Source organism: Agelaius phoeniceus, chromosome Z (assembly GCF_051311805.1).
Source record: "Agelaius phoeniceus isolate bAgePho1 chromosome Z, bAgePho1.hap1, whole genome shotgun sequence".
In the NCBI taxonomy this organism is placed as follows: Eukaryota; Metazoa; Chordata; class Aves; order Passeriformes; family Icteridae; genus Agelaius; species Agelaius phoeniceus.
In genome coordinates, this window is record NC_135303.1 from 71,247,580 (window position 1) to 71,273,858 (window position 26,279).

Below are 26,279 nucleotides of genomic sequence, written 5' to 3' on the forward strand. Positions count from 1 at the left end.
AGCAAAAACTACCAGGATTTGTGCCCTACATCTTAAGCAGTGGTACTATTATTCAAATTTGAACTGTTAACTGAAAACTGTGGGTAAAAAAACTATCAAAATAACTGATAAGGAAAGGCCATGTAACCAAGTCACAAGGATAAATTAAGGACATTATGAACAGATGATGACTTGGCAAGTGAACAGCAAATGTAACTGACTGTAAATAAGAATGAGTGTATTTAGCATATTTAGCACAACAGAAAGAGAATATGAATTGCAAGGATTTCAGCTGCTTCAGAATGCTCTCAATTCAGTCTATTACACTCAAAATTGATGTAAAAAGAAAAAAAAAGTAACTGGGAAAGCCAAATATTAAGCACTACAGCATTACATTTTCAAGGCACATTACAAACACTAATATACGGTAATCCAAAAACAGTTCTTGACGTTGGTTTTGCAGCAAATACCAAAGAGGTTATCAGAACTGGCCTTTTGTTCTGCAAAATAAATATTTACACTATAGGGTATTTCTAGAGAAAAAGGTCTTGGAAAACTCAGCACAGACCCTGACCATATCCCATCTGAAAATCAATGTACCATGATGCCTTCCACACTTATGTGTAAGATGCAGCAAACCTACTTTTCATGAATACATGAGAAGACTTAGTTTTCAACATAATTTTAGTGACATTTATTATTCTATTCATTGTCTCTTTCCTTAAGTGTATGTTTTTTCCATTGCTTACCTGTGTAAGATATCCTAATGGCAGTAACAGCAATATTGGAAAGTTTCAGATGTCTACACTGGAGAAATTTAAATGCAGCATCACTTAGGTCTTCATTTGTCAACTTCTGGAGGACTTGTCGTGCATATGGACCTGCTACACTAAGTACTCCCATCTCATCTGTCATGTTTTCTATTTCAACCTTGTATCCACCTCTTGTTATTTTGTCTTCTATCCATCTGCATATAAAACATAACACTGATGTTACACTTCCTATGAAAAAACCTGAATTTTATAAGATTTTACTAGGCGTTATTTTTTGTTAGTATTCATTTCCCCAGCAGCTCCCAGTCCCCCACTCTCAAAACCAACCAAATATGTGCTACATTAGATAGACAAATCCATCATTGATGTCAAACAGAGTTTTCTGGTGAGACACATAGGAACACAGGGATCTGAGACAGAGCCAGGAAAGAACAGCATTTAAAGGGGTAGAACAGTGTTTTCAAGATAAGAGAAACAAGTGATTTCCTACAATGACAACAGATTTGGGCTTGGATCCAGTATGTGTTAGTAAAATGTTAACATACAGGAAGAGTAAGGAATAAACACTATGAACATAAGAAATCTCTAAATAAATATCTGTGAGAACAGAAATGTATAAGCAGGTTTGTTGCTTCCTGAATAGAGTATTCAAAGTATTGGCAGGAAATTCAATTAGGATTTAATAAAAAACAACAGCTGTGAATTATCTTTTAGGAAGCTCAGACAATAAATAAAATGTGTATATTTAAAAATCTTATGGAGTACTACATTTTTAAGCAGTATTGTAGGATTTCAGGCCTAGGCAAGTAACAAACAGGACTGCAGAAAATCTATAGAATTAAATACATTAGATCTGGCTCTGCCATTTGGTTTCTGAATGTGCCAGTGCTGCTACTGATTCTTGTGGGGCTGTTGTGAAACAGTACACTATTCTTTGCCTGTTAGGGTAGTGAATTTCTGTCTTTAATGTGCTGATTCATTTTGATTCACTGACTTACCAGCAACATCCAGTAAGAGCACTAGAAATATCAATTCCAATGCTCATCTATGAGAAGTAATTTAGTGAAGTCATCTTGTAACTTTTCTTTTCTCTTTTCTTTTCTTTTCTTTTCTTTTCTTTTCTTTTCTTTTCTTTTCTTTTCTTTTCTTTTCTTTTCTTTTCTTTTCTTTTCTTTTCTTTTCTTTTCTTTTCTTTTCTTTTCTTTTCTTTTCCTTTTCTTTTTCTTTTTCTTTTCTCCTCTCCTCTCCTCTCCTCTCCTCTCCTCTCCTCTCCTCTCCTCTCCTCTCCTCTCCTCTCCTCTCCTCTCCTCTCCTCTCCTCTCCTCTCCTCTCCTCTCCTCTCCTCTCCTCTCCTCTCCTCTCCTCTCCTCTCCTCTCCTCTCCTTTTTCTCTTCTTTCTTTTCACTTTGTGAAAAGAGCCCAAAGTAAAAGACACAGCATCAAGAATACTGAAAACTGCCTATCTGTCTGGGCCAGGTCAGTGCCTCTGGGGTCATTCCTGTTAAGAGCCAATTTTCTTTTTTGCGTAAGAGAACACACTAGAAAGGAACAGCCACGCTTTGTTACATCATGCAATGCCAAATACAAATAGGTTCAACAACAAAACAAGAACTACCCCAATAAAGTATATTACATAACTGTTAGCAAGTTCTCCATCTTTTTACATCAGCAATAATCCAATATCCAATATTCTGCTTATACTTCAGAATTCAAGTCAACCAAGTTTCTAAGAAACTAAAATCAATAAACAAGTAGAATTCTCATGAACTTTGTGATAAATTTGTTGAGTAATAATTGAGAATTTGGAACTTAGCAAAAAATTTTCTGTACTAATGTGACTGTATAGAACTATGTACTTACTGCATAAAAAAATACACTAACCTCAAATCATGGAGTTCTGACCCTGACCCAGTTACAAGCATGAATTCTTCATGATCCAGTTGAGAGACAGTTAGCTCAGCATAAACTTTTCCTCTTGGTGTTAACATATGGCTTATATTTGTGGAACCCACCTAGAAAGTAAAATTTGTGATTATTAAGATTGCAAAATAAAACCTTTGAATTCTTAAACATCATTAAACATATGGTTATTTATCTTCATTTGAAAAAAATAATTTTTTAATGTTTGCTCTGCCATGCCTTAATAGGAGTGGAAAGAGATACAGCTGGCCAATCTCAAGCTTTAGGGTAGAAACTTCAGTTTTTCTTTTCTAGAAAAAATGAAAATTTTTAAAATAAGTTAAATCAAGACCTTTATACATATTTTCTAATTATGCATTACACAAGGCATTCTTAAGCTACATTTGTTTTGTCCAAATAAAAAATTCTCCATGTAATTAACATGAATATTCTTTTTCAATCTTGTGAATAAGGTTTTAGATCTCAAGAGAATAACATATGCTTTTCCCCTTACTATAAAGAGAGAAATACAGAGCTAGCTTATGCTTTTGTGGCCCTGATTTATGAATGCTTTTCTATTTTTTGTAGCTGCTGACTATGAATCTATATGTCTGCACATTTGAATCAGATTCCGTACAGAAACTCAATCCCTAGAGTCAGAATTTCAAGTAACAGTTACTTAGCAGTGACAATAAAACACAAACACGTTCATACATATATCATCCTTAGAAACAGAAATGTGAATATGCCATAGCTGTTGTGCTGGCCTGGTTCCAGAGGCAGAATTTAATCTCTCTGCTTTGATCATTCTGCTTTCACGGAAACTTGTCAATAACCTAGTCAGCAGCCAGATTCTATACAATGAACCAAGCAAGGAAAAATATATTCCAGATATTAAGATTATTTTTCAGGCCTTATTTAATCAATTAATTCTGCCATAGTTATAGTTAGGTATAGTTATTGGCATATTAGAGGCATACAGTTGAATTTTCAGGATCTGATGCTGGTCATTCTCAATCCAATTGCAATACAAATATATCTCTGGTAACTCCACTGGATCATTTTATGATGGAGACAAGCATGAATGGGGCTAGAAATCAGGCAACTTAAATAACAACAGCTGTGAATATGGATTTGGAAGTGGACTCATAAACTGTACCTTCTGCTTTGCCACCTAACTTTCCATTAGCATTGCTGATTAAACTCGGTAAAAAGCATTTGGTTTGTTCACATAATTTCTTCTTTAGTCTTGATTTCCCTTTACCACACATTCATATATTCAGCAAGTATTATCCACACCCACTGATGACTCAGTTACTCTGCCTCTACCCCAAACTAGACTGAAACGTTCAATTCAAATTGTTATCACAAAGTTAATAGAGTAAAATATATCACTAGATGGAAATTCAAGTCCTTTTTTCTCCTAGGATATCAATCTTGTGCCTTCCCACTGAGTTGACTTTAAGCTTTCAGAAGAGCTTATCTATCTTCAAAACTATACTCTCAGCATACTTGCTGTTTCCCTGTGTTTTCTCCCTTTGGTGTCTGAAGCAACAAAAACTGACACCTACTGCAAATACTTAATGAAATTCTGTGCTGAAATGACCAACCCAGGTTATCCTGCAACTGCAGGGTCAATTCAGAAAGGAGCAATCTGCTTGCTGGAGGTGTATCTCTAAAGTTAAAGACACTACATGAGAGTGTTTGACAAAGTAGGAAATAAAAAGGACTCAGGACCAAAACCTGAAGACCAAGAATAAGAAATCTGGGTAGTTTGTCACAGCATGCCATTTTTGAGCACAGGATCATACTCTCAGGATCTGTGAACAGCCACACTTGAGAAGAAATGATACATGTGAGGTGAAGTGGAATCTCCTAAGTATTTGCAACTCTGCCTGCACCAGGCAGCCAGGTATGAAGCAGAGTATGAGTAGAGGAAAACAATGGGTTTCATTTGAAAAAAAAAAGACAAAACTTCTCCCTTGGGAGCTCATTCAACTGGGGTCAGGCAAGAGCCCCTTCCACTGTTCTCTGCTGCTCAAGCTGCCACCTTAAAGCACAATTTTAGGCAGGCAGGCAGCTGCCAAGCTATTCTACTGTAAAAAAATTCCAGGTAGGATTCATTTGCATTTTTCGGAAAAAGATTTGAAACACAGGAGGCTGTCTGTGGAACATAAGGAAATATTTTTTTTACTATAAAGTGGCTAAGCACAGGAGCGAGTTGCCCAGTTAACCCAAAAGCCATCTGAACATACTCCTAGGCAATGAGCTCCAGGTGACGCTTGTCCAACAGGGGGTTTGACAAGATGATATCCAGAGGTCCCTTCCACCTCATCCATTCTGATTCAATGATCTCTGCCAAAAGGCACTTCTGTGTGGGGCTAGTCTAGTATAAACTCCATTTGTGTGCTTTTAACTGAGAGCAATACATCTAACACAGAAACTTCTCCAAAGGATCTGTGTATTTGGTATCCAAGAAATATTATTATAATATTATGGTCCATTTTCATATCTAAAACAGAGCTTGTCTAAGTTGTACATTACAACAGTTACCACTGTCCCATTTACCTTCGGAACAACATTTGCAAATAGATGATCAAGCAGTTTAACAGAATCTGTGCCTTTTACTTTAAACTTGCCAAATGGTGACAGGTCAATCACACCAACTTTTTCCATAACCTGTTTGTACTCACGACCCACAGGGTCAAACCAATTTGTGCGCCGAAAACTGGGTCTGAAACAGAGCATTTAGACACATAAAACAAAATTTAGAAATTTTGTACTCTTTGCAGCAAAACATAGTCTTCAGTTTTTTCAGTTTAATAATCATCCAAAAAAGATTGACTTTCCTAGTTGTAGGTAGCTTACCCAATATTTTCCTTAGTCTAACACAGCTTGATAATTAAAATCCTTTAACAACACAGAAAGATATGGGTTGATATTATATCAACCACTTTGTATAATGAACTGTGAACTGTTCAAATGTTAGAATAAGTAGTGGGCTGTCATGAGTAAATTTACAGCATACTTTGTTGATGAATCATTTATTTAAGTTTGAGGTGTCGAAGGCTTTATTTCTGAACAGCAAAATGTGTCTCTTTATTCCTTTATGAGCCTCATTTAGATTAGACTCCAATATCCCACAGAAAATATTTATTTGCTGGAGACTTCCTGATGCAGGCAGGTTAACTAGGTAAGCAAGAATAAAGAAGAGGGGAAAAAAAGCAAAGATAGGGCTTCTCCTCTCCAGACACTTACACAGAGAGGAATGAGATTTTTCATGAAAATATTGTACTGTGCTGCTGATCAAATATTAAGAGATGGAGAAAAACACACATTGATAGTGAACAAGTTGTTTTCCAAGCTCTTCCTTGAGCTAGGTTGCTTTCTGGTATCTCAAACCTAGAACAGATACAAGATACCTTTATATGTGTTTTGAAATATCTTCGTTATCAGAATAAAATGTATTCTAAACTATGGAAAAAGTAAGAATGGAAATTAATCTAATAGATACCTGTTGCTGAAATGAATGATAAATGCATGCTTCTCATTAAATTTAAATTGACAGCCTCTTGCTATCAGGACAATTATTTAGGGGAAGAAAAAAAAATTAATATTTCATTTACTTGTATCCAGTCTCATCTCCAGGTTTGTAGAACCAATGGGGTTGCTCCCATCCTGCATGGAATCCCATTGAACATTTTGACTTTAGCAAATCATACAGCCCACTAGTTCTCTTTGTTGGTCTCCCAGCAAATCTTTCTTCTTTAGGGTAACCAACTAGAGAGAGGGAAAAAAAAAGCAAACCAAAATCACCAAAAACTATGGCATGCTAAGATCATGATCCAAGATAGAAAACGCATCTAGAAGCAGAGAAATCTAGATACAGGCTTTGCTGGAATCAATCTTTAGGATATAAATGTATTTTAAAAATATCTTCTTACCAATGTTATTAAAGCCATAAGATTCTCTTGCTTTGGCTGCTGTGTATTCTGTGGTGGTCCACTTTCCATAGCGGTTTGGATCTACTTCTATCAGGTCAAATGGAGGTTCCCCCTCAAGGATCCAGTCACTGAGGTACTTTCCCATGCCACCAGCATGTATAATACCATACCTTAAAAATAGGAAAAAATGTCCTGCAGCGCCAAGTATTTCACATTTTGCTTTTTAAAATCAGTACTAACATATACTACTAACACAACCCCCAAAGTATTTTGAATTTTTCCCTCTTTGTTTTTTTTTTTTTAATTTGTTCAGTTTTGTTCTCTTTTCAGAAATTAGATTTTATATTAATGGATATTTCTACAGCCCCAATGTAGAATGTCATTGGTAATGTACAACAGTTGCAGTTTAATGACAAATAATCATTAACATCAAATGATTTAAAATTTTTAATACCTTTTAATACCACCATGTCGTCAAAAAAATTGCCAAAATAACCTTCTGTCTAGAATATGTCTAAATTAATTCTTAATTGTTTGCGAAATGCTCCCATGAGCACAAAAGAAAAATCCTTGAATAAACAGTAAGTCTGTCCCAAATCAAGTTTAGATTAACATGCAGCAAACCACAGACACTCATACAGAATAATGAAGCTAAAACCAGCTTAAATTGCTGGTCATTAACTTTGCAATCTGAATTCTATGTCTTCAGTTAAAATAGACAAGGGCTTCACCAAGAAGAAAAAAAAGAAGTAATCGTTTCATTCTAATCCATATGCACAAGAAGAATGAATCCATAATAGCAATGATATTAATTTGATATAGTATCTTATCCATTATTTACTTATTTATCTAAATAAAATAGAAACATAAAAAAACTGAGTACACTAAATAATTTTGCCAACTACAGTCAGTACAGTGCAGCTCAGCACAAATCTTCAGACTCAGCAGAAACTTCTATCACTGCAGTGGATGCAGGAAGGATGAGTGCTTATAAACTGCTGCTACAGAAGAGTTAGCTGTTGCTGGTGCCAATTCAATTAAGCAACTCTTAGTTATTCATGGGTACAAGCTTTGGTACCATGAAAGCTTATGGTGCCCTCAAGTACAGCTCCAGATGAAATCTTAGGCAGTTTAAGTCTTCCTGTGCATTTCACTGCAGCCAAAAGCAAAGGAGAGCAGCAAAGAGATTGTGAGTGGTGACAGACCAAACATAATGAAGACCTTTAGCTTCACCTGAAGACTGCTGAGCTGATGGCAGGGCAAGCCCAGGAGCAAGGCAGTGCAGAGAAGGCTGCCCTGCTACTACAGATACAGCACTGCAACTGGACTGCATTTTGCAGTTTTGCAGCACTGACTGTGTAACGCATTGATTTTGGTGCTCTTAGCTGGGCCTACATTATCAGAGATTTTATATTACACAGGGTGCCCAAATCCCTCTTCATCTTAGATAAGAGGGAGCTGACTGTGTAAATGCAACCACTGGAATTCTGATGCACAAGAATAAAATATGTAATTCAGGGACAGGATTTTTACAAGTAGCTATGAAGAGTGGTACAGTGTAGGAATCTCAGCCTTCTTATGATTCAGACAAAACTTCCTTCATGAACATGAACTATTTTTCTCCAGTTTTTCATCTCTCCTTCCAATCCCTGACAGACTAAGTCCCCATTGTATGTGTCACATTCTTGTGTCTTACTTATGAGGTGCCGTGTGTCACCCACTTTCAAGTCTTTCCATTCCTATTCCTAGGAAATCTGAGTCTCTGCACACTGTGGTACCTTTTCTAGTGTTTTTGTCCCAGGTTATGGAATGGTTTCACTGCTTTGAATTAAATTTTTCTGAATAAAATCCTTAAACTACTCTCGTTAATATTTTCAAAATTTTAAGTAACTAAAAATGGGAAGCATTGAGCAATCTTAATAATAAATAGTGCTACGAGCTCTGCAAACTATACTTAACTTCTTTGCATGTTAAAATGCCTAGCAAGCTGCTAATTTTAGATAATAAAAATCCTCTAATCTAAAAGCACTAAGTCCTCTGTCACAATGTTCGTGCTAGTTGACTGCAAGATAAGGATTTGCTAATGCACACAAAAAATTACAACACTGGTAGAACCACTGCAGTGACCCAGAAGCATAGAACAGAGAGTCAAAAGTCCCTGAAAAGCAGACAAAGTAATCCAATGACAGCCATATAACAGCAACCCGTGTCTAAACATTTTGAGATTAATCAAACTCCTGAAACAAATTGTTTAAAGAAAATTAGGCATGTAACACTAGTCTTCAATTTTTTACATATGGAACTTGATTCTGCTCCCATTGACAACAACAAAGAAAACATGTTCCAAAGTCTGGCCACAGAGTAATGAACTTAAACACTCGTTTTGGTGAACAAGGTCTAGGCAAACCGCTTTTGTAACTATAAGTTCTGCAAATGTTACTGAAAGATAACATTATTTTTTTTAAAATCCAAGCAGCAAAGGTGAATACCTTTCACAATGAATCATTGCAAAATTACCAAGCTCTTTTATTTTGAGAGCCTCAGAAAGCACGTTAGTGATACTGCCTTATCTTACTATCGGAGGGTTTGTTTGTTTTGGAATGAAAGAAATCTGGAAAAAGCTGAGCTGGATTTTGAACAGCAAATTAGGCAATTGGAAAAACAATGTAAACAGAATGTGTTCAATAAGATCTGCTTGGAATTGTATTTGGTTCATTCTATCCATCTTGAATCAATGGTCAAACTAAGACAACTAAAGAGATGTTGGTGTTTTAACACTTGCTCAAGTGCAGCCGTAATAAATAAGATGTAAATCACATTCAAGAAAAACACCATAAGGGGTGGGAGAATAACACCAGTAAACCATATATTTCTATCGTTGCACTGCCCTTTTTATTTGATTTCCTCCAATACCCAGCAATGTAATTTTTCAGCTTTTTCTTTTTTGTATCCCTAGAGCAGTCAGTCACACACTATACTGGAATGTCTTCTATTTAATAGGCCTTCAGTTCTTCACACAGAACTGTATAATGGACACTCATTTTTGTCCACCTTCAGTGAAACCAGATTTACATACAACAAACAACTGTAAAATACAGTGCAATTCAAAGCAAGAAATAAAATTAACTGGAAAGTATACTTTTAAACCCAGTATTTTTGTGACTTTAAATTGCTACACAGACAGTACCAAGTACTACCATTTTTTGTTGCTTCATAAAGTGTCACAGGTATTGGCATCCAGAATAAAAGGAGGAAACAAAAATTACTGAGAGTAAAGAAATAAGAGAAAAGGATGATCTTACATTATAGAGGTTGTGGTTATTAAGATTATTTACAATTACATTTTAACACAAAATATGTGCAAAACAACTCCCAAGTGCATAAAAATGCACAAAGCTTGAGGTGACTACCATTTTAACAATATGATAGGCAAAAATTCACAAGAGAGATAGGCAAAATGTCACAAAGAACTTACTCACCCGAAACCAATAGCTACCCAGTAATTTCTGACACCCTGATGTGGTCCCACCATAGGAAGAATGTCTGGAGAATAGGTGATAGGACCTGAAATTGTGTTTACGATGTCTGCTTTTCTCAAAACAGGGACCATTTCCATAGCAGCCTCGATATGCTCCATTATTCTGTCTAAATCAGACTCAAAAAGTTCTTTTCCAAATCCTGCACAAGTAATTGACTCTTATTATATATACTTATTTACACAGAGAGCACATACATTTTCAATACAGCTATAGTATCTATATATAAATATAGGTGTCTATACAATACAGCTATCTATATCAATACAGCTATCTATATATAAAAGTTTTATGATAATAATCAGTGCATATGTTCAAGCCTTTACTGTCCTACATAGGAAAAATGGCATGCATAAAAACCTAGTTACCTGCAGGACCAAGTTTATTTGTCACTGCAATTATACTATCCTTTATACATATTTGTTTAACCCTAAGGTCATGCAAATTCAACAATGAAGTAGAAAGGAAGTGAAGATACACAGAAACTTTCTTCTACATTAATAAGACTCACTTATTTTTCTCAATATGCCAATAATTTGAGGAGGGGAAAAAAGGTACTTCCTGTATCTGCTTATGGTTTCCATGAAATCATACAAATTTCTGGGTACATTTCACCCCTCAGCCTGGACTCTAAGCATGGCTGAACATCATTATGTAGAGGCACTTGATGCTACTGGAGACAGTAAGATCCAGAAGCCATGACAGGGCTACCCAGAACTGAAGTGTCTTAACTGCCCCTCCTTAGGAAATACTGTGTTTTTTAAAACAGCAATACTAATGACTTCGTATAACTTTTTGTCTGGAAGTGAATGGAAAGCTGGAGCCTAGATATAACACAACAATTCATAATGGTTTTTAGTAAGCAGCTGTATGACATAGGACATCTTTGTATTCTATACATATCTACAGCTCTCTTGCACTTATATCTAAGCACAGCATTTTGTCTAAGACATTCCTTTGCTGTTCCTATTTGACAATCACATTATCTTGGGGGTATCAATAAATATCCAGGGCCCCTGTCAGCATGCTGGAGAAAATTGTAAGAAAAATTTCTATTCAGGCAAAAAAGGCTATATAGCGCAGATTTGGTGACTGCCTCTAATTTAAACACACAAGCAACTCTTCAGGAAGTAGGGTAAGACTACATTGTAGCAGGCTTTTCTTACATTACATTTGTATTTCTGTTATCTTTTATCACTAGAGTTACAACTATTCTTTGAAAAAAGTTTTTGCATTACAATCATGCAAAATATTGCATGATTTTAATTGCAAATTACAATCAAATTACAATATTGCAAATATTTTGTATTTTCTGTCACATAAGGCAGCATGACAGCCTGGGATTTATGCACATTAAAATGTGTGCTAGTGCTTATTATGTTTAAAGATTTAATGTTCTTAGTCACCTGGTGGGACTCCATTTGTTACCCATGACTCCTGGAGCTTCATTTTCTCCTCACTTTCATACGGACCAAACAAAAGACCATCCCTTTCTTGCCTTAGATAGTATGATCCTTCTAAGTCACGGATCACAGGCAATTCTGTTTTTAGGGCTTTCACTTCAGGTATAGTTGATGTTACAACATACTGATGATGAACAGGTATTAGAGGGTGCTGCAGGCCAATCATCTTGCCTACATCACGGGCCCAGAAGCCTAGAGAAGAAAAAAAACAAAACCAAAATAGAAATATTCAAACATTCATTTCAGTGAATGGAAAATGACAGTAAAATATTTACAGTATACACTGTGCTTTTATGTGAGACAATTTTTTCCCCCATACTTCTAATTTTCACTTCATTTTTCATATTACTAGCATATTTTTCCTTCCATAATTCCATGTCCTTTTTTTCCTAATTATACTATTATATATTATTATAGTATGCACATATCAAAATATAACTAGTAAATTATAAATTAGACTTCTAAAAGTTCAGAAGAGAATTTAATTAACAGTTCCAGAAACCCCATGGCTTATTTCAGTAAAGTAGGTCTGCAGTGTACTCCTAGCAAAGTTAGAGACACTTAAAATCCAGAATAAATTAATTTACATTAGAAGGGTCAACCAAGCCCCGTACTATCAACCAAATGAGCTAGCATGTTTTAACAGTACACTAGTTAAGTCCTAACATCCCAACAGACTAAGGCAGTACTTTTCAGGCAACTGACCTCAGGAATTTGAGTTTCTCTCCTTTTTCATATGCATCATGTGACTCACATTAATTAATGTCTCACACAGGATTCAATTCATAATGATGCTTGTATTGGTGAATAGTCAAGTGTGCTCTCCCACAGCCATCACATTAGAAGTTCTGATACAGACTCTGACCAGAAAATGCAAGCAACCATTTCCCTGCCTCTGCAGCTGGCTCAAGATCCTTCACGCATACCGTGAGACAGAAGTCAGAAAAGACCTAATTCTCCTGTTTTAAGGTTAAATTGGTAAGGCACACTCACTTAGTGAAGTATCTGTGTCAGAATGAAGGAGTGGAAAACACTTAACTGCCAAACACTAGTTTGGGCTCTGCATCATGGCTCTCACATCTGCTGTGAGGTTGGAATAGAAGAGACTTGGGAACCAGACAGGTACAACTGACTGGAACAGCAGCTGCTCTAAGCTGCTTTGAATATCCCTCAACCTCACTCTCCTGACTTTTATATCAAGGACCAAAGGTCTTCAAGAGTGGGAATGAAAGGGGAAAATCCAATTAAATAAGAGTTTCAGGGGAGTTTTGGAGTGAGGGTTGGAGGAAGACAAAATGAAAGACAATGAAGAGGTAGCAGGGCCTTCCAAATAAATGGCTGTGTGCCATATGGCACCAAGCAAAAGAAGGCAAGTCAGCCTGGTTCCTGGGTAACCAGCTGACTCCAAACTGCTTAAGACAAAATATCTCCAGCAAGATTTTCTCCCTAACACAGCTGTCCCTTCTTCTGGGACATAGACTTCATGCTGCCCAGCTTAATGTCAACTTTTCTTCCTTTTTGCTGTTTACTTGTCTTAACCAAATTCTCCTACCTCTCTCTTCAATTACTCTCCAAGACCTGGTCAAAATTTCTGTGCCCCAAGGACACCAAAAGGCATAAATGAGCTTGAATAGCTTCACCAGGCATGTCCACCCATACCTGTGGGCACAGGAGTCCCATTCCAGGTCAGCTCAGGTCCTTCAGAACCTGTCTGAGCTGGTTTGATTGTGTGCCTGTTTACAGCTCTGTCACAACCATGCCTGTGCCTGGTCATGGAACTCATTGATCCAGACCCTGATCCGTGGACTACTTCTCAGCTTGACCTCAGCTCAGTCTCAACTCTACAGTCCTGCTTATTGATTGGCGGGCATCATTTGACCTCGGTTACCGTCACGAGGCCTGTTCCTGACCTGTGGTAACATTCCTGGCTCGGCCTCAGCCTGGCATCATCAATATTGATCTGACTGTGCCCCATCTTCACAAGTCCATCTGGAGGCCTGGACCGCGGGCTTACCCCAGCTGCAGGTCCTGGGCCTCCCCTGCTCAGTCCCCTGTGCCCTGCCGGACAGAGCCCTCACTGGCTCAGCCACCCTCGTTTCCCTGCTTGGCTCCCTGTCCTGTGGGGAGCAGCCGGCTCATGCCGCTTGCTGACATTAACTGGGAATACATCCTCTCACCTCCGGCATGGCTTGAAGCCAGGACAATTAGGAAAGTTGAATTGGGCTGTGCTGGCCTTGTGCCATTCCCCTGTGCCAGGATGGCTGTCAATCTCTTATTTAATATTACAACCAGCCACAGGGCCTAACACCATGGTTTTAAAAAAATGTGAAGTTTCAAGGAAAACATTTTCTGTGGTTATTCACTTAACAGTTACTGACAGCCAGGTAAGGAAAAGCAGCAGAGGAAATTCAGCATCAACTTCAAGAGACCTGTTCAGCTAAAAGCCCTTGCCCAGTAAATGCTAGAAACTAGCACCTGTTGCAGTTGTCATATGTAAGGGTTTTGCTTCTAAATGGCATCTCAGCATTTGGAGGAGACTCATTGCCAGAACATTTGTTCTATCAGTTAAATTGGTTGAGGCATGATTGTGCCATAGGGTGATCCAAAACATCCTTCAAGGCTAATGCAACATTACTTATGTTCTCCTATACAGAAGACAATGAAAAAATTTGAATAAATCTGCATTTCTAGCACATATGCAAGGGTTTCCTTCATTACACAGGAGACATGCAAATGTGGATTTAAGTGGCAGCTAACAATCTTTAGGGAGCTCCTTTTGATTTTGGGAGGAGCATTTGGGCATTTCTGTGTCACCTACAAATAAAACTATTTTAAGGTAAGGTGAGCTAGTGATCCACAGAGAACAGAAGAAGTTAAAGCAGCAGAAAATTAGGTCTTTGAAAGAGCTTTGTTTCTTTCTCAATAATAAGAAATTTCTTAGCAATTAGATTTTGAGAATAACATTACACACTGAGCTAATTTTAAAGTGTTTTTAAGTAAGAGACAAATAGTTAGGTTTGTTTAAAATAAAATTTACAGCACGGTTATTCTAAAAAAGTCACACATGATAAGTACTTTTTAATTGCTTAAAATAACAAAAGGTGACATTTACTAAAAGAAAAATACTACAGTTTCTTTGTTTAAGGTGTTTGAACAAAAACAAAAATGGAAAAAAGAAGAATACATTCTCTGAAACAAAATTCTAATTGGAAGCAGATGTCAAGTCATATCACACATAGTAGAGATAAATGAAGGCATCCATTATATCTCTAGGACATTTGTGAAGATTAAATTGTAGACACTGCAAACATCTGATGCTGAAATATTTAGTGGTAGTATTACTTAACATATCTGCCAAAGTATGTCATCTGACTATTTCTTGGTTTTGAAAAAGAGAATCTTCTGCCACTATATATAAATGCTCGTATATATAGCACATGCATGTCTGAAAATACATGCTTATATACACACACCCACACTGTATATACAGACAAAATTCACAATTTTTGAGACTTTAATCAAACATTCCATTATAAATAGGCTGCAATTAACTTCAGCAGGCTCAGTATGGTTGCTTCATGTCAGGGATTATTTATCAGGCATCTGCTTTCCCCTAAAATGGAAATCTCACATAAGGAACAGCTAAAGATTGGTTGGAACTAGTTTGTTCCAGTTCTGCAGCAGATGTCAGTTGCAGGGTGAGGCGGGGAGGAGGAAAGGGAATGTAAAGAGCCTTCTGATGTATTTTTCTCTGCAACATGAGCCTAAAATTATACAAGTCATGATCTGTAGTGGAATGAGGCAAGGCTGAGAAAAAGAATTAATGTTATCTGAGAAAACATTTATAAGAGATATGTGTTATACAGTATTGATTTTACATCATTAGCCAGAATGTTAAGCAATATGTGCTTCAAATATTCATTTTGGCTGAACAGTTAACTACACAGGAGAATTAAGTAAATACATTGTTGATTTATAAACTTATTAAATAATGAAAAAAAGACTTATGAAAAGTCCACAAGAGTGCATTCTAATATTTGCAAATAAGCTCTGAAAAGTATTTACCAGAAAACCCTGCCTAATATCAACTTGATATATTAGCCAAAGAAAGATAACTATACTACAAAAATATAAGAAAATTACTACATCTGTGATAATTCATCCTTACGATGCAGAGCGAATAGGTGGGAATAATGAGTGTCTGGAATTTTGTGGCCTAAATAAGTCTGATTGCCAAGAGAGCTGCCTTTCCCTTTCATAATCTTAGATCTGTTCCAGACCAATATATCCACACTGTGTAAGAAATGACATAAGGATCCTATTTGTAAGAGAGCTTGTGATTTTGTAACTGAATGCTGTTCCATAGTTCATGCCTGAAAGATATGAACTGTCAGTCCAAAGGCAATCAAATATTGACACCTCTCATTTTCCAAGTGCTTGACTTTGTGATTTACATAATTTTTTTTAAAATTTGGTTTCCCTGGTTGTGTGACTGATTGCCTTCTAAAAAGCTTACTAAACTCTTCTAGTCCTCTTTCTCTCCAAAATTCATTATGCGGCACTCATGAGCAAGCTTAGAGCCTCAGAATCTTGCTATTTTAACGAGGCATATAGCAATAGCAGCTGATCACCAATGTATGGAAAGCATATATAAGAAAGTGCACTTTTCCATGGGTTTTCCTGTAGGTCTTTACCAAAAGCCTGGAATGATTTAACACAAGACAGGGTTGTCTATATCCCAGAATCTGAAAGAAAGACCTCTAAAGCACATCCCCTGAGAGTCCAGCTGTTTGATCCCACTGTCTCTAAATTTCTCTCTCTTTTTTTTAATGCTATCTCAAATTCTACTTTTACTCCAGTCCTTACATCCTTCAGCTATTTTGTCACCATGTGCTAGTCAGTCTCCCTCACTTGTCAAGTTCTGTCCCAGCAGCCTTCTCTTCCTTCCAATCCACTCCTACCTACCCTTCCATTTCTATGACATATTTCACCAGTCTTTCATGCTTAAGCAGGTCAGTTTTCCACTAGGTTTCCCATACAACCATTGCTTGAGTATCCTTACTAATAATTTAATCTGAAAAGCTCCTAGCTTCAGTTTCCTTAATGAAACAAATCAGATACCTTCCCACTATCTCTCTGGTGTCATCCCTACTGCTGCCATTCACTCCCAGTTGGAGCTTCCTTATTCAGTATGTCCTGTATTATCTAACTGAGCACTGTTGCCAGTGCTCCTAATCACTTCCAGAAATCTTTCCAAGGCATTTTTCTCTCCCAGCCTATTACCCTTCCAGTCCAATTCCTTCATAATTCCAATTGTCACCAATGGTATTTTACCCCCCAACAAGAGTCCCTGTCTCACTTAACTTCATTTTATCTGTCTTGCACTAGAAATAGGTGCTTTTATTTTTTTTTTTCTGTTCCACTGCAAATATAGAGAAAGGAATCATAAAGGTTTATTCTTGCTCTCAGTTCACTTGTCCATCTGAGTAAGAAAGTCAGCTTGGTATATCACAGCTTCCAACTGAAGCCTGATGATTCACTGCAATGGGAGGTATGCGGGACTAATGCCCTAAAAATGCAGATATGATCCAGTTTGAGGCAGAGTCAGCAAAACTTTAATCTATATGGTAAATATTCAGCATGTTTTGAAACAACAGAAAACAGAAAATCTTCTACTAGGAAGCAGAAAGCATGCTTCACATAAGACCTTTCACCAATAATTTATTTTTCTACACTTGTATAAAGCAGCAGAATAATAAACGAATAAATTTAGATTTAATATAGGTTTTTAGACTTATTAAGTTGCTTAGGAAAATAAACACAATTCCAAAGGACACTTGCCCAAAAGTTCTTTGAAGCAGAAACATCAGTTTGGCCTCTTTAACACAATGAAGAATAACATTAGTATATGTAAATACAAGCTCCCCTGAGTTAGGCAATTTTTATGACATACAAAAAATGCACTGTTAATCCAAGCACATGTTTAAAATGTGACTCAAAGGACAACATAAAAATCTTCCATTTCAAGGGTATGTGTGTGGACAGAGTTAAACCTTGGAGAAAGATCGTAGTGAAATAGGCAAGGTCAAATTCTCAGTCTCTTAAAAGAAACAGTGAAGTTATTTCTATTTTGTGCGTACATTCAATCTGCTTCCTAGGTATGTTTCATTAGGTTTTAGAGACATGGACAGTTCACCTATTGGGCACTGGAACAGGCTCCCCAGGGAAGTAGTCCCAGCACCAGCCTGACAGAGTTCAAGAAGTGTTCGAACAATACTCTCAGGAAAATGGTGTGACTCTTAGGGATGTTGCTATGCAGGCCCAGGAGTTGTAGTCCTTGATCCTTGTGGGTCTTTTCCAACTTAGAATATTCTATGATTCTTTGACTCTAGACCTGGACTCTCTCCTACACAACTTATTGTAGACCACTAAAGGTCTCTTTTGCTACAAAAAACCTAAGAGGGCAGTCTGATAACTAACTGCTGGAGACAAATCAGGGCAAATACTTTTAATGCCAAATCAAAATTTTCACCATACTGTGAAGAAATATGTGCAAACCACAAACCAAGGGAATGTTCAAGAACACATATATTCCCTGTACATGTAACTCACACAATTCAGTACAGGTGCTTTGTGTTAGCTAGTACGTAAATCTGAAAAGCACTCTAAAGCTTATAATAAACCTTACCTGCAGTATTCACAATTCTCTTTGCTTGGATTATTCCAAGTGGAGTTTCAACTTCCCATGTCCCATCTGATCGGGAGTTCAGATTAGTCACTTGCACAGGATAATTTAGTTGAGCACCGTATTTTCTGGCTCCTGCAGCCAAGGCCATAGTTAGAGAATAAGGATCAATATGACCGTCTCCAGGGTTATACAGGCCAGCTAAAACCTAAATGGAGGTAAAATCCCCCAAAATGAAAGCAAGTACAATTTATCAAAATTAGATTTAAAAAAAAAAACAAACAAACTACTTTCTTACTTGAATACAGTAAACTTTAGGAAATCAAAGAAATTTTCAATATATATAATAATTTTACCCAACCTAACAATAGCCTATGACAGTCAAATTCCCCAGATCTCCCATGCAATCAAAGGTTGCAATTCTTTAATGCTATAATATTACAGACACAGTAATTAATAGTATGTACTCTAACATACAGTATGCATAAAATTCACAAGTTCTGATTTTAGGCTATGATACATCTTCTTTCCAATGAAAAACAAGAAACTGTTGCACAATTTGTAAAAAGAAAGGAGACTGTTCATGTATATTTCTGACAGACCAATATTTAAGTGCAACAGAAGTTACATATCATAAAACTAGCTTCTTTACCTTATCCATGTTCAATAAGGGAAATAGCTCTTGCACTTTTTCAGGTGTGATTAAATATTGCTCTGTTGGGTGCCAACCAGCACGAGTCATTTGGTATTTGAATTCATCCACCCTAGTAGGGGTTGAAGCAATTCTGATACTGCCAGGCTGATGAAACCCCACGGGCTAAATCAAAGAGAAACAGCAAATTACTGAAAGAACCTTTGCTGATTGCCATATATGTATTTTTTCTGAGGAATCTATAGGAATTTTTCCACTAACATCATTAAGAAAAATGCAAGTAAGCTATGGGCCCTTGAAGGAAGAGGTCTTGGATATAGACTCCTAGAAAAAATAATTTTTCATGAAGTTATCAAATTAGCTCCCTAACTTAATACATACAATCTTCAAAACAGTTGAAAGAATTATTCATTGAATGCCATGATACATCCATTTTTACTAACAACTAATATATACTTGATATATGCACTCACACACTTTCAAAACTAGAATCAGATACTTCTCAAAAATAAGTATATATTATATGTATTATTTTAAAAGCTGTCATTGGCATGACTTCCTATTGAATGTATTTAACTAAGCACCTTTATAAACACAATGAAAAAACACTTGCTGGTTTTGTCTTTTTAATAAATTAACATCCTTACAGAGCTGGACACTGAATGCTTACTTTTCTTCACCTTTTCTATGTTATCTCACAGGACAGTGATAAGGCTGAATAAGTCTTTCACTGGAACTCACAATGATAATCTGATGTGCCAGCTTATCTAGTTGAGTAGCAGAAAGAAGCAAAAACATTTTATGACAAATATTAAAAATATATGAAATTTGTAGACTAGTAACGTGAGGTTCATTCAATTTCTGCTGCTGTCCAAAACAAGCACAAGTTAAGTAAATGAAATGTATAAGGCTGAGAGATGTCAAATGAAAAAGATGACTCCTGTGTTTCACCACATATCCATTCCTTAAGTCACTAAATAAAAATGCTGAAAGGGACGCAAAGAATTGCAGCAATCTTCTCAAGTAGAGATAGCATAATATCATATAATTTTTTAAGCAGACATATTTAAGGCAGGAATGTATCATAATCAATCTGTTCATTCCAGATTCCTTATACTATTTTAGCTCCTTTATCAAGTTAAAATTGCAGACTCTCTGTTGTGTCTTGAGATGTTTTATGAGCATCATTTTCCTAAACTGTAGAGGGATCTGGGAAACTATCTACAAAATGTAGTGACTGGGTATGAAGAAGAATGTATTTCAATAAAAAGGTATATACTGCTACTTCACACCATTATCAACTACCCTTTTTTGTAAGACTATTGATACAATTGATATTGCACTGAATTAACACTTCAAAGGTTAAGGGGATTACCTGTCCTGTCTCTTCTTCCAGCTTTTCATAGAGTTTGATGCTGTAAGCATGGATTTTCTTCAGGTTTATTCCAGGATGAAAATAAGTAGTTAAACCAGCCTCAAATAAGAAATAGGAACAATAGATTAGAAATGCAGTATTCTTGCCTTCCTTCCAACTGTCATTTAAAAAGGAACTGCCAAGATACTGTAAAGAAAAACAACACATGGATAGAGCCAACTGCTACAAAAATAAAAATAAGTATTTTCTGTACTTTACCATTTCTGTATCCTGCACAGGTGTTTTCCCATCTGTCTTTTCTCACCAAGTCTGCCAACCCATGATAGTGTTGCAGTTGTTCTCGCCTATCTGAGATCTCAATTTATATACAATATCATAGTGCACCAGATTATTGAAATGCCCAGATAATCCAGTGGAAAAGAGTGTAAAATTAATAATTTGTCAATATAATATTTTACAGTTCTATCTATAGTCAATTCATAAATTTGACTAAAAGTATTTTTAGCAATTTTCATTACAATCTGAGTTTAAGAAGAGATCACAGAAACCTACAGGAGGGAGATTCATCTAGTAAGGGCCCCATGAAGAACAAAGCAGGTATGATGATTTCAGGAAGTCCTTGGGCTAAATTAATAGTCTGGTAAAAATATTCCTTGTTCATTTCTTATTATCATATTGAACCATTAGCATCATACAGGACACAGCTGAAAACTACATATTTGACTAAATGTGATTTTTATCTCATTTGATACAAGTGTGTACATGTTGTGAACACATTTATTAAAATTACCTTAGAGTAAGCCCCAGGGCTGTTTCAGTGCTGAGTTTTTAGCTGAAATTTGTCTGTTTATCAAAAAATGTGTTTTAAGGGCCTTTTTTCACTGTGTACAGAATGAAGAAATAAAATAGGCATTGAAATATTTAAATTTCCTTAGCCATGAACAATGTCTAAGATTAATTAATTTACTTCTACTTGCAAATTTTGTTATCCCATTTTGGTTTTTCCTGTATTCTTTTATTTATGTAAACATTTTATGGTCTTCTGTTATTCTTCCAAATGTAGTAATAAATCTTCCAGATGTAAGGAAATTCCATTTTAGTGGTCACTATTAGTGTAGTCATTTTGAACTAAATGAGTCACAAATCACTTGCAAGTTAGCTACAAACCCATATATATTCAAGAGCATTTAATTGCAGGGATTAAATAAATACTTCAATCTCTTACACTTTCAAGTGAAGAAGTTTAAATGCACTTAACACCTTTTGGGTTGAGATAATAAATGTTTCTGATTTCAAGAGTGCAGCTGGCAGACAGCTATAACCTGATTTCACTAAATAAAAATTGAGATAATAAAATCATACAATAATTTTAATGAAACAAAAAGATTGAATGGGTCCTTAGGAGATTACTCTTAAATTTCATATTCAAAGCAGGGTCAGCTACAAGATCAGACCACATTTCTCAAGATTTTTTCCAGATTCTTTGAGAATCTTAAAAGACAGTGGCTGCTCTACTTTCCTAGATTCATATGGAACTTTACATTTGGCCTTGATAAATTCCATAAAACTGTCCTTTCATCCTTGCAGTTTGCCTAGGTCCCTCAGCATGGTTGCCCTGCCCTTGAGTGCATTGTCTACTCCTCACAGTTTGGTGTAAACTTCAAAAGTGGATGAGCATGTGCTTCATCACCTACTCCAAATTACTGATAAAGACTTTAAACAGGATGGGTCCCGGGGCAGATTCCCGTGACATTCCACTTATTTCCAGGATTTGGGTAGAATATGACCCATTCACCCTCTAAACCCAGCCATCCAAAGAGTCTTTTAACTTTCTAGCTGTCCAGCCACACAGACTATAACATCTTCAGCTGAATAAATGGATAGTGTGGGAGAGGGTGTCTAAAGTCTTGCTAAAATCTAGGTAAGTCTCATCCACTGATCTCCCCATGTCTAAGAATTCATAATATTCCATAATAGACAGCAATCAGATTTGATCTGACATGATTTATTCTTTGCAAATTTATTTTGTCTCTTGCAAATCACATTTTTTTCTCCTTTATGGACCTGGGACTCACTCAATGATTTTCTGAAGAACCAGATTAGGGGTAGCTGACCTTTAGCTCCTCTGCTCAGTCCTTTGGCTTTTTCTAAAAGTCATATATATGTCCTTTGCCAAATCTCTGACACCTCCACCAATTTCAGTAGTATTTCAAATGTGATACATCTGTATCACATTTGCCATGAATAGCAGCGTTATTGGATGCAGCTGGTCTGCTCCAACACATGAGCACGTGCCAAATTACCCCAGTAATCCCTGGTTTAGTCCTCATCCATTGCCTGTAGTTACTCTCCTCCTTTAAACCAGAGGCAAGAAGGCACTGAGACCTTATGAGTGTAAATTGTAACTGAATTACTCACCTCATTCCTTTATTTTCATTTTTTCAGCCTTTTGCTATTAATGCAGGAGTAGAAGCAGTTTGTGTTGCCTTTCATTTTCCTCACAAATCTTATATTTAGTTGAGACTTGGCTTTCCTAACATCCCCTTCACATACACAGGTAACTTTTCTAAATTGCCTGATTTTCAGCTTTTTCCTGCTCTGTCACCAGTATACTGCATTTTTCTCTAGAATTCAGTTGTGAATTTGTTCTGGCCCAGCTGCTTTCCCAAGGCATCTACATGTTCTCCTGAATTTCAGTGTGAACCATTCTTGTAGTTGAAGGAGATTTTTCACTAGGCTTTACTCCATTTTTCTAAGAGATTTGTTATTCTACATAAACAAGATCTGGAAAAATAATTTAAAGAATGGCAACTTTGCTATGAGAATTGACAAAAATATTTTAAAGCATTTCTATAGTTGAAATTTTTAAATGCTGAAAAGTTCATGCACCAGTTTTGTTCTATTTCAATCAGTTTCAGATTTTATTCTAATGCCATTATTAAATTAGCTTTCTGAAGGAAAATGTTATTAACACTGTTATATACTAAACTCTTTCTTGTTGCAAGTGTGACCAAATTGTAACAAGTTATTATTTGACTTGCGCTGTGCTTTACTGTGAGCAGCAAAATCAATGGCGTGTTGCAAGACAAAGTATAATATAACATGTAATAACTCACTCTGTTACATCTTTTCATAACTGGTAATATAAAAATGTGCATATTTGTTGTGCTGTCTTAATAGCACATATGAAAGTCAGTCAAAGTTATCTCAGACCTGAGAAGTGAAAGAAAGTTTTGGCAGCAACACCAGCAGGAATATTAGCTACCTGAAACATGATCCTGAACTCTGGCAGGATCTTCCTGGACCGTCTAAGAGGTAAAATGTTGTGTAGTGCAGCAACATCTGAACCAGACTTTCAACATTTGTGGCTGCAGGCAATGTGCTATGTGCCATTCCACATCTTAACAGGATGTGTAACTGTCATCTGTATTTAGTGTCTTCTGTATTTTGTGAGGAAAACACTGATAAAGACAGAGTATCTGGTAGAACAAGGAACTCACTGTCATAGTTTTGATCTTTCTACTCATCTGAAACAGACGTCACCAACTTTTTCATCTTCAGACAAAGTCTTCTAATAGTGAGTTCAATGAAAAGAGACAATGAAGAAAATGAGAAGATACCATGTAGTCATCTATTTTAACATGGCCCATAACTAGGGATTTTGCTGTGTTAATTGCATCAAATTCCTTCTAAGAGGTGTCATGAGGCATCTCTGTCAATTTTGGTAGTGCAGGCATTTTCTCTGCTGAGCTCCAGCTCCTTACCTTTGAAACTGACCCTCACTCAGAGCTCCAGTGCTGCACTCACTAAGAAGTCTGGGAAAAAGTACTGGAAGAAGGGTTGCTTTAATACTGCTATGAGCAGTAAGGGTGAGTGAGTGTAACAGCAAGAACACAGGAAACATTCAGTAACAACACCATTCATGATTCTGGTTCCTTATAGAACTAGGGGATTTTTATTGTTTTTTTACAAACATATTGTTTTGTATATGCATTGAGCAAATAAAATTCAGTCTGTGCCTCTATTTTGTAGTTATGATTCAATACACAAGATGCATGATCTGGCATTTTACATGGCATTGCTCTGTTTGCCACACTGTTGTATTGTACAATTACTGAATGTTGTTTCTTCTTACTACACACAGCGTGGTTTCTTTTGCTTTGTTTATTGAAAAGCAAGTAAAATGAAGTATACTACTTATACACTGCAGGCAATGATATTTTTTTTTTAATTTCTTTTTTTAATATTGTTCTCTCAAAAACCCCAAAAAACACAAAACATCTGCACTAAGATGAAGCATTGCAGACTTCAGACTTCCTCCTCTGGGAGAAGTATGAGAATGCAAATAAAATATAATTAATTAATTTGTCCTCTGAAATGTAAATTATTGCATAAATGCTCTGTTGTATGAACAGAGTAGATCTAGAGACATCAAACTATTGGGTTTCTGCTCTTTTGTGTTGCTACATACAGAGATAACAATCTCCCAATTTCAGTTAAGAAAAGCTGGAAATAAATGGGAAAAGCATCCATTACTGTATTATTGTGGCAAGCTTTATTTAATTTTGTTACATTACCTCTCCAGATGTAGATTCAGAAAATATGTAATTACATAAATGCACATCGTGAACCAGTATGACCATGTGATTACCGTTATGAAAGGAAGCGTTGGTACCCTGACATTATTACATGTATGTCTTTTTAGTTCTTGTCCTCAGAATGCAGACAATACGCAGGCTTAAAAAACCCAGAATGTCTATTTGTTACCTTTGCTCCTCCAAGATTTTATGTAATGTCAGCAATGGCATGAAAGAGAAGGAATAAAAAGGTAAGGAAACTTCCACTACCATTGTATACACAAACGACTGTTAATTTGAGACAGGAACAAAATATTTCTTACTGCATGCCAGGTAGATCCTGCAGTGAGCTCAGATTTTTCTAGCAGAACAACATCTTTCAAGCCAGCTTTAGCCAAGTGATAGGCTAGACTCACACCAACACAACCACCTCCGATGATCACTGTGTCTGCCCTGTCTTTCCCTAAGGAAGGAGATGAGGCTTCTTTACTAAAAAAAAAAAAAAAAGAAAAAATTACAGACAGTTAGAAAAAGCCAAACTTTTCCCCATTTCTTTTGTTTATAGCTTCAGCCATAATACACATGGGTTTCTACTTGGGAGTTTACACACATAGCTTAAGACTGAACCTGTTCACTCACATCCACTTTTAAAGTAAATGTTGTCTGAGGGTCATATAGGTAAACAGCTGTAATAAAAAAGAAAAAAAAAACAAAACAGAAAACAACAAAACAATTTTGCTGCCACTTGCAACTTTAGATATTATTTATCCAATGTATCTGTGCATTGGATCCAATATGTAGATCCTATTTCCTACCTATCCAATAGGATCCAATATGTAGATCCTATTTCTCAAAAAGAAGCTGATGCATAACATGACAATATCAAAACCTGACTTTTCCAAAGTACTGTAGCATGTGCAACAAATAGGCTTTAAAAATACTTACTTAGTAAGTCCCCTTAATAAATTTCTAAAACCAATGTCAGTAGACTAAGCCAGTATACATGTTCATGAAGAAAAAAGCTGGATACTTACTTTCATGCTCTGTCTATTTTGCCATGTTCACAGAGTCACAGAATATTCTGAGTTTGGAAGGTACACACAATGAACATCAAGTCTAACTTCTAAGTGAATGGCCCATGCAGAGACCAAATTCACAACCCTGGTGTTATTTGCACCATGCTCTAAACAACTGAGCTATTCCCAGAGTTGGCATCTCCTACTTTGCTTAAGACAAAACATTATAGAAACAGGTTTTTGTCAATGGCTCACATGTGCTGCTCCACACTGTACTTTCAAAACTACTTGAGTTCAGCGTAAACCAGAACTGCTGCCATAAGCAGCTCTATTCTTCTGCAAGTGATCCTCCTCTCTTCTGCCTCATCCACAGACAGCCA

The 26,279-nt window shown here is 36.4% G+C and overlaps 1 protein-coding gene across 1 annotated transcript in view; it reads right to left on the reverse strand.

The window, feature by feature from the left end:
* The window catches only part of DMGDH (dimethylglycine dehydrogenase), a 40,962-nt gene that overhangs the window by 13,379 nt on the left and 1,304 nt on the right, over positions 1 to 26,279 (reverse strand). The window contains exons 2-12 of the mRNA XM_054652531.2: positions 25,207 to 25,372; positions 20,307 to 20,405; positions 18,932 to 19,096; positions 18,283 to 18,487; positions 11,538 to 11,786; positions 10,075 to 10,273; positions 6,596 to 6,765; positions 6,278 to 6,431; positions 5,220 to 5,385; positions 2,634 to 2,764; positions 729 to 946 (exon numbers count right to left, since the gene is read on the reverse strand). Coding sequence (XP_054508506.2) covers positions 729 to 946; positions 2,634 to 2,764; positions 5,220 to 5,385; positions 6,278 to 6,431; positions 6,596 to 6,765; positions 10,075 to 10,273; positions 11,538 to 11,786; positions 18,283 to 18,487; positions 18,932 to 19,096; positions 20,307 to 20,405; positions 25,207 to 25,372 — 1,922 coding nt within the window. The remainder of the gene's footprint in view (positions 1 to 728; positions 947 to 2,633; positions 2,765 to 5,219; positions 5,386 to 6,277; positions 6,432 to 6,595; positions 6,766 to 10,074; positions 10,274 to 11,537; positions 11,787 to 18,282; positions 18,488 to 18,931; positions 19,097 to 20,306; positions 20,406 to 25,206; positions 25,373 to 26,279) is intronic.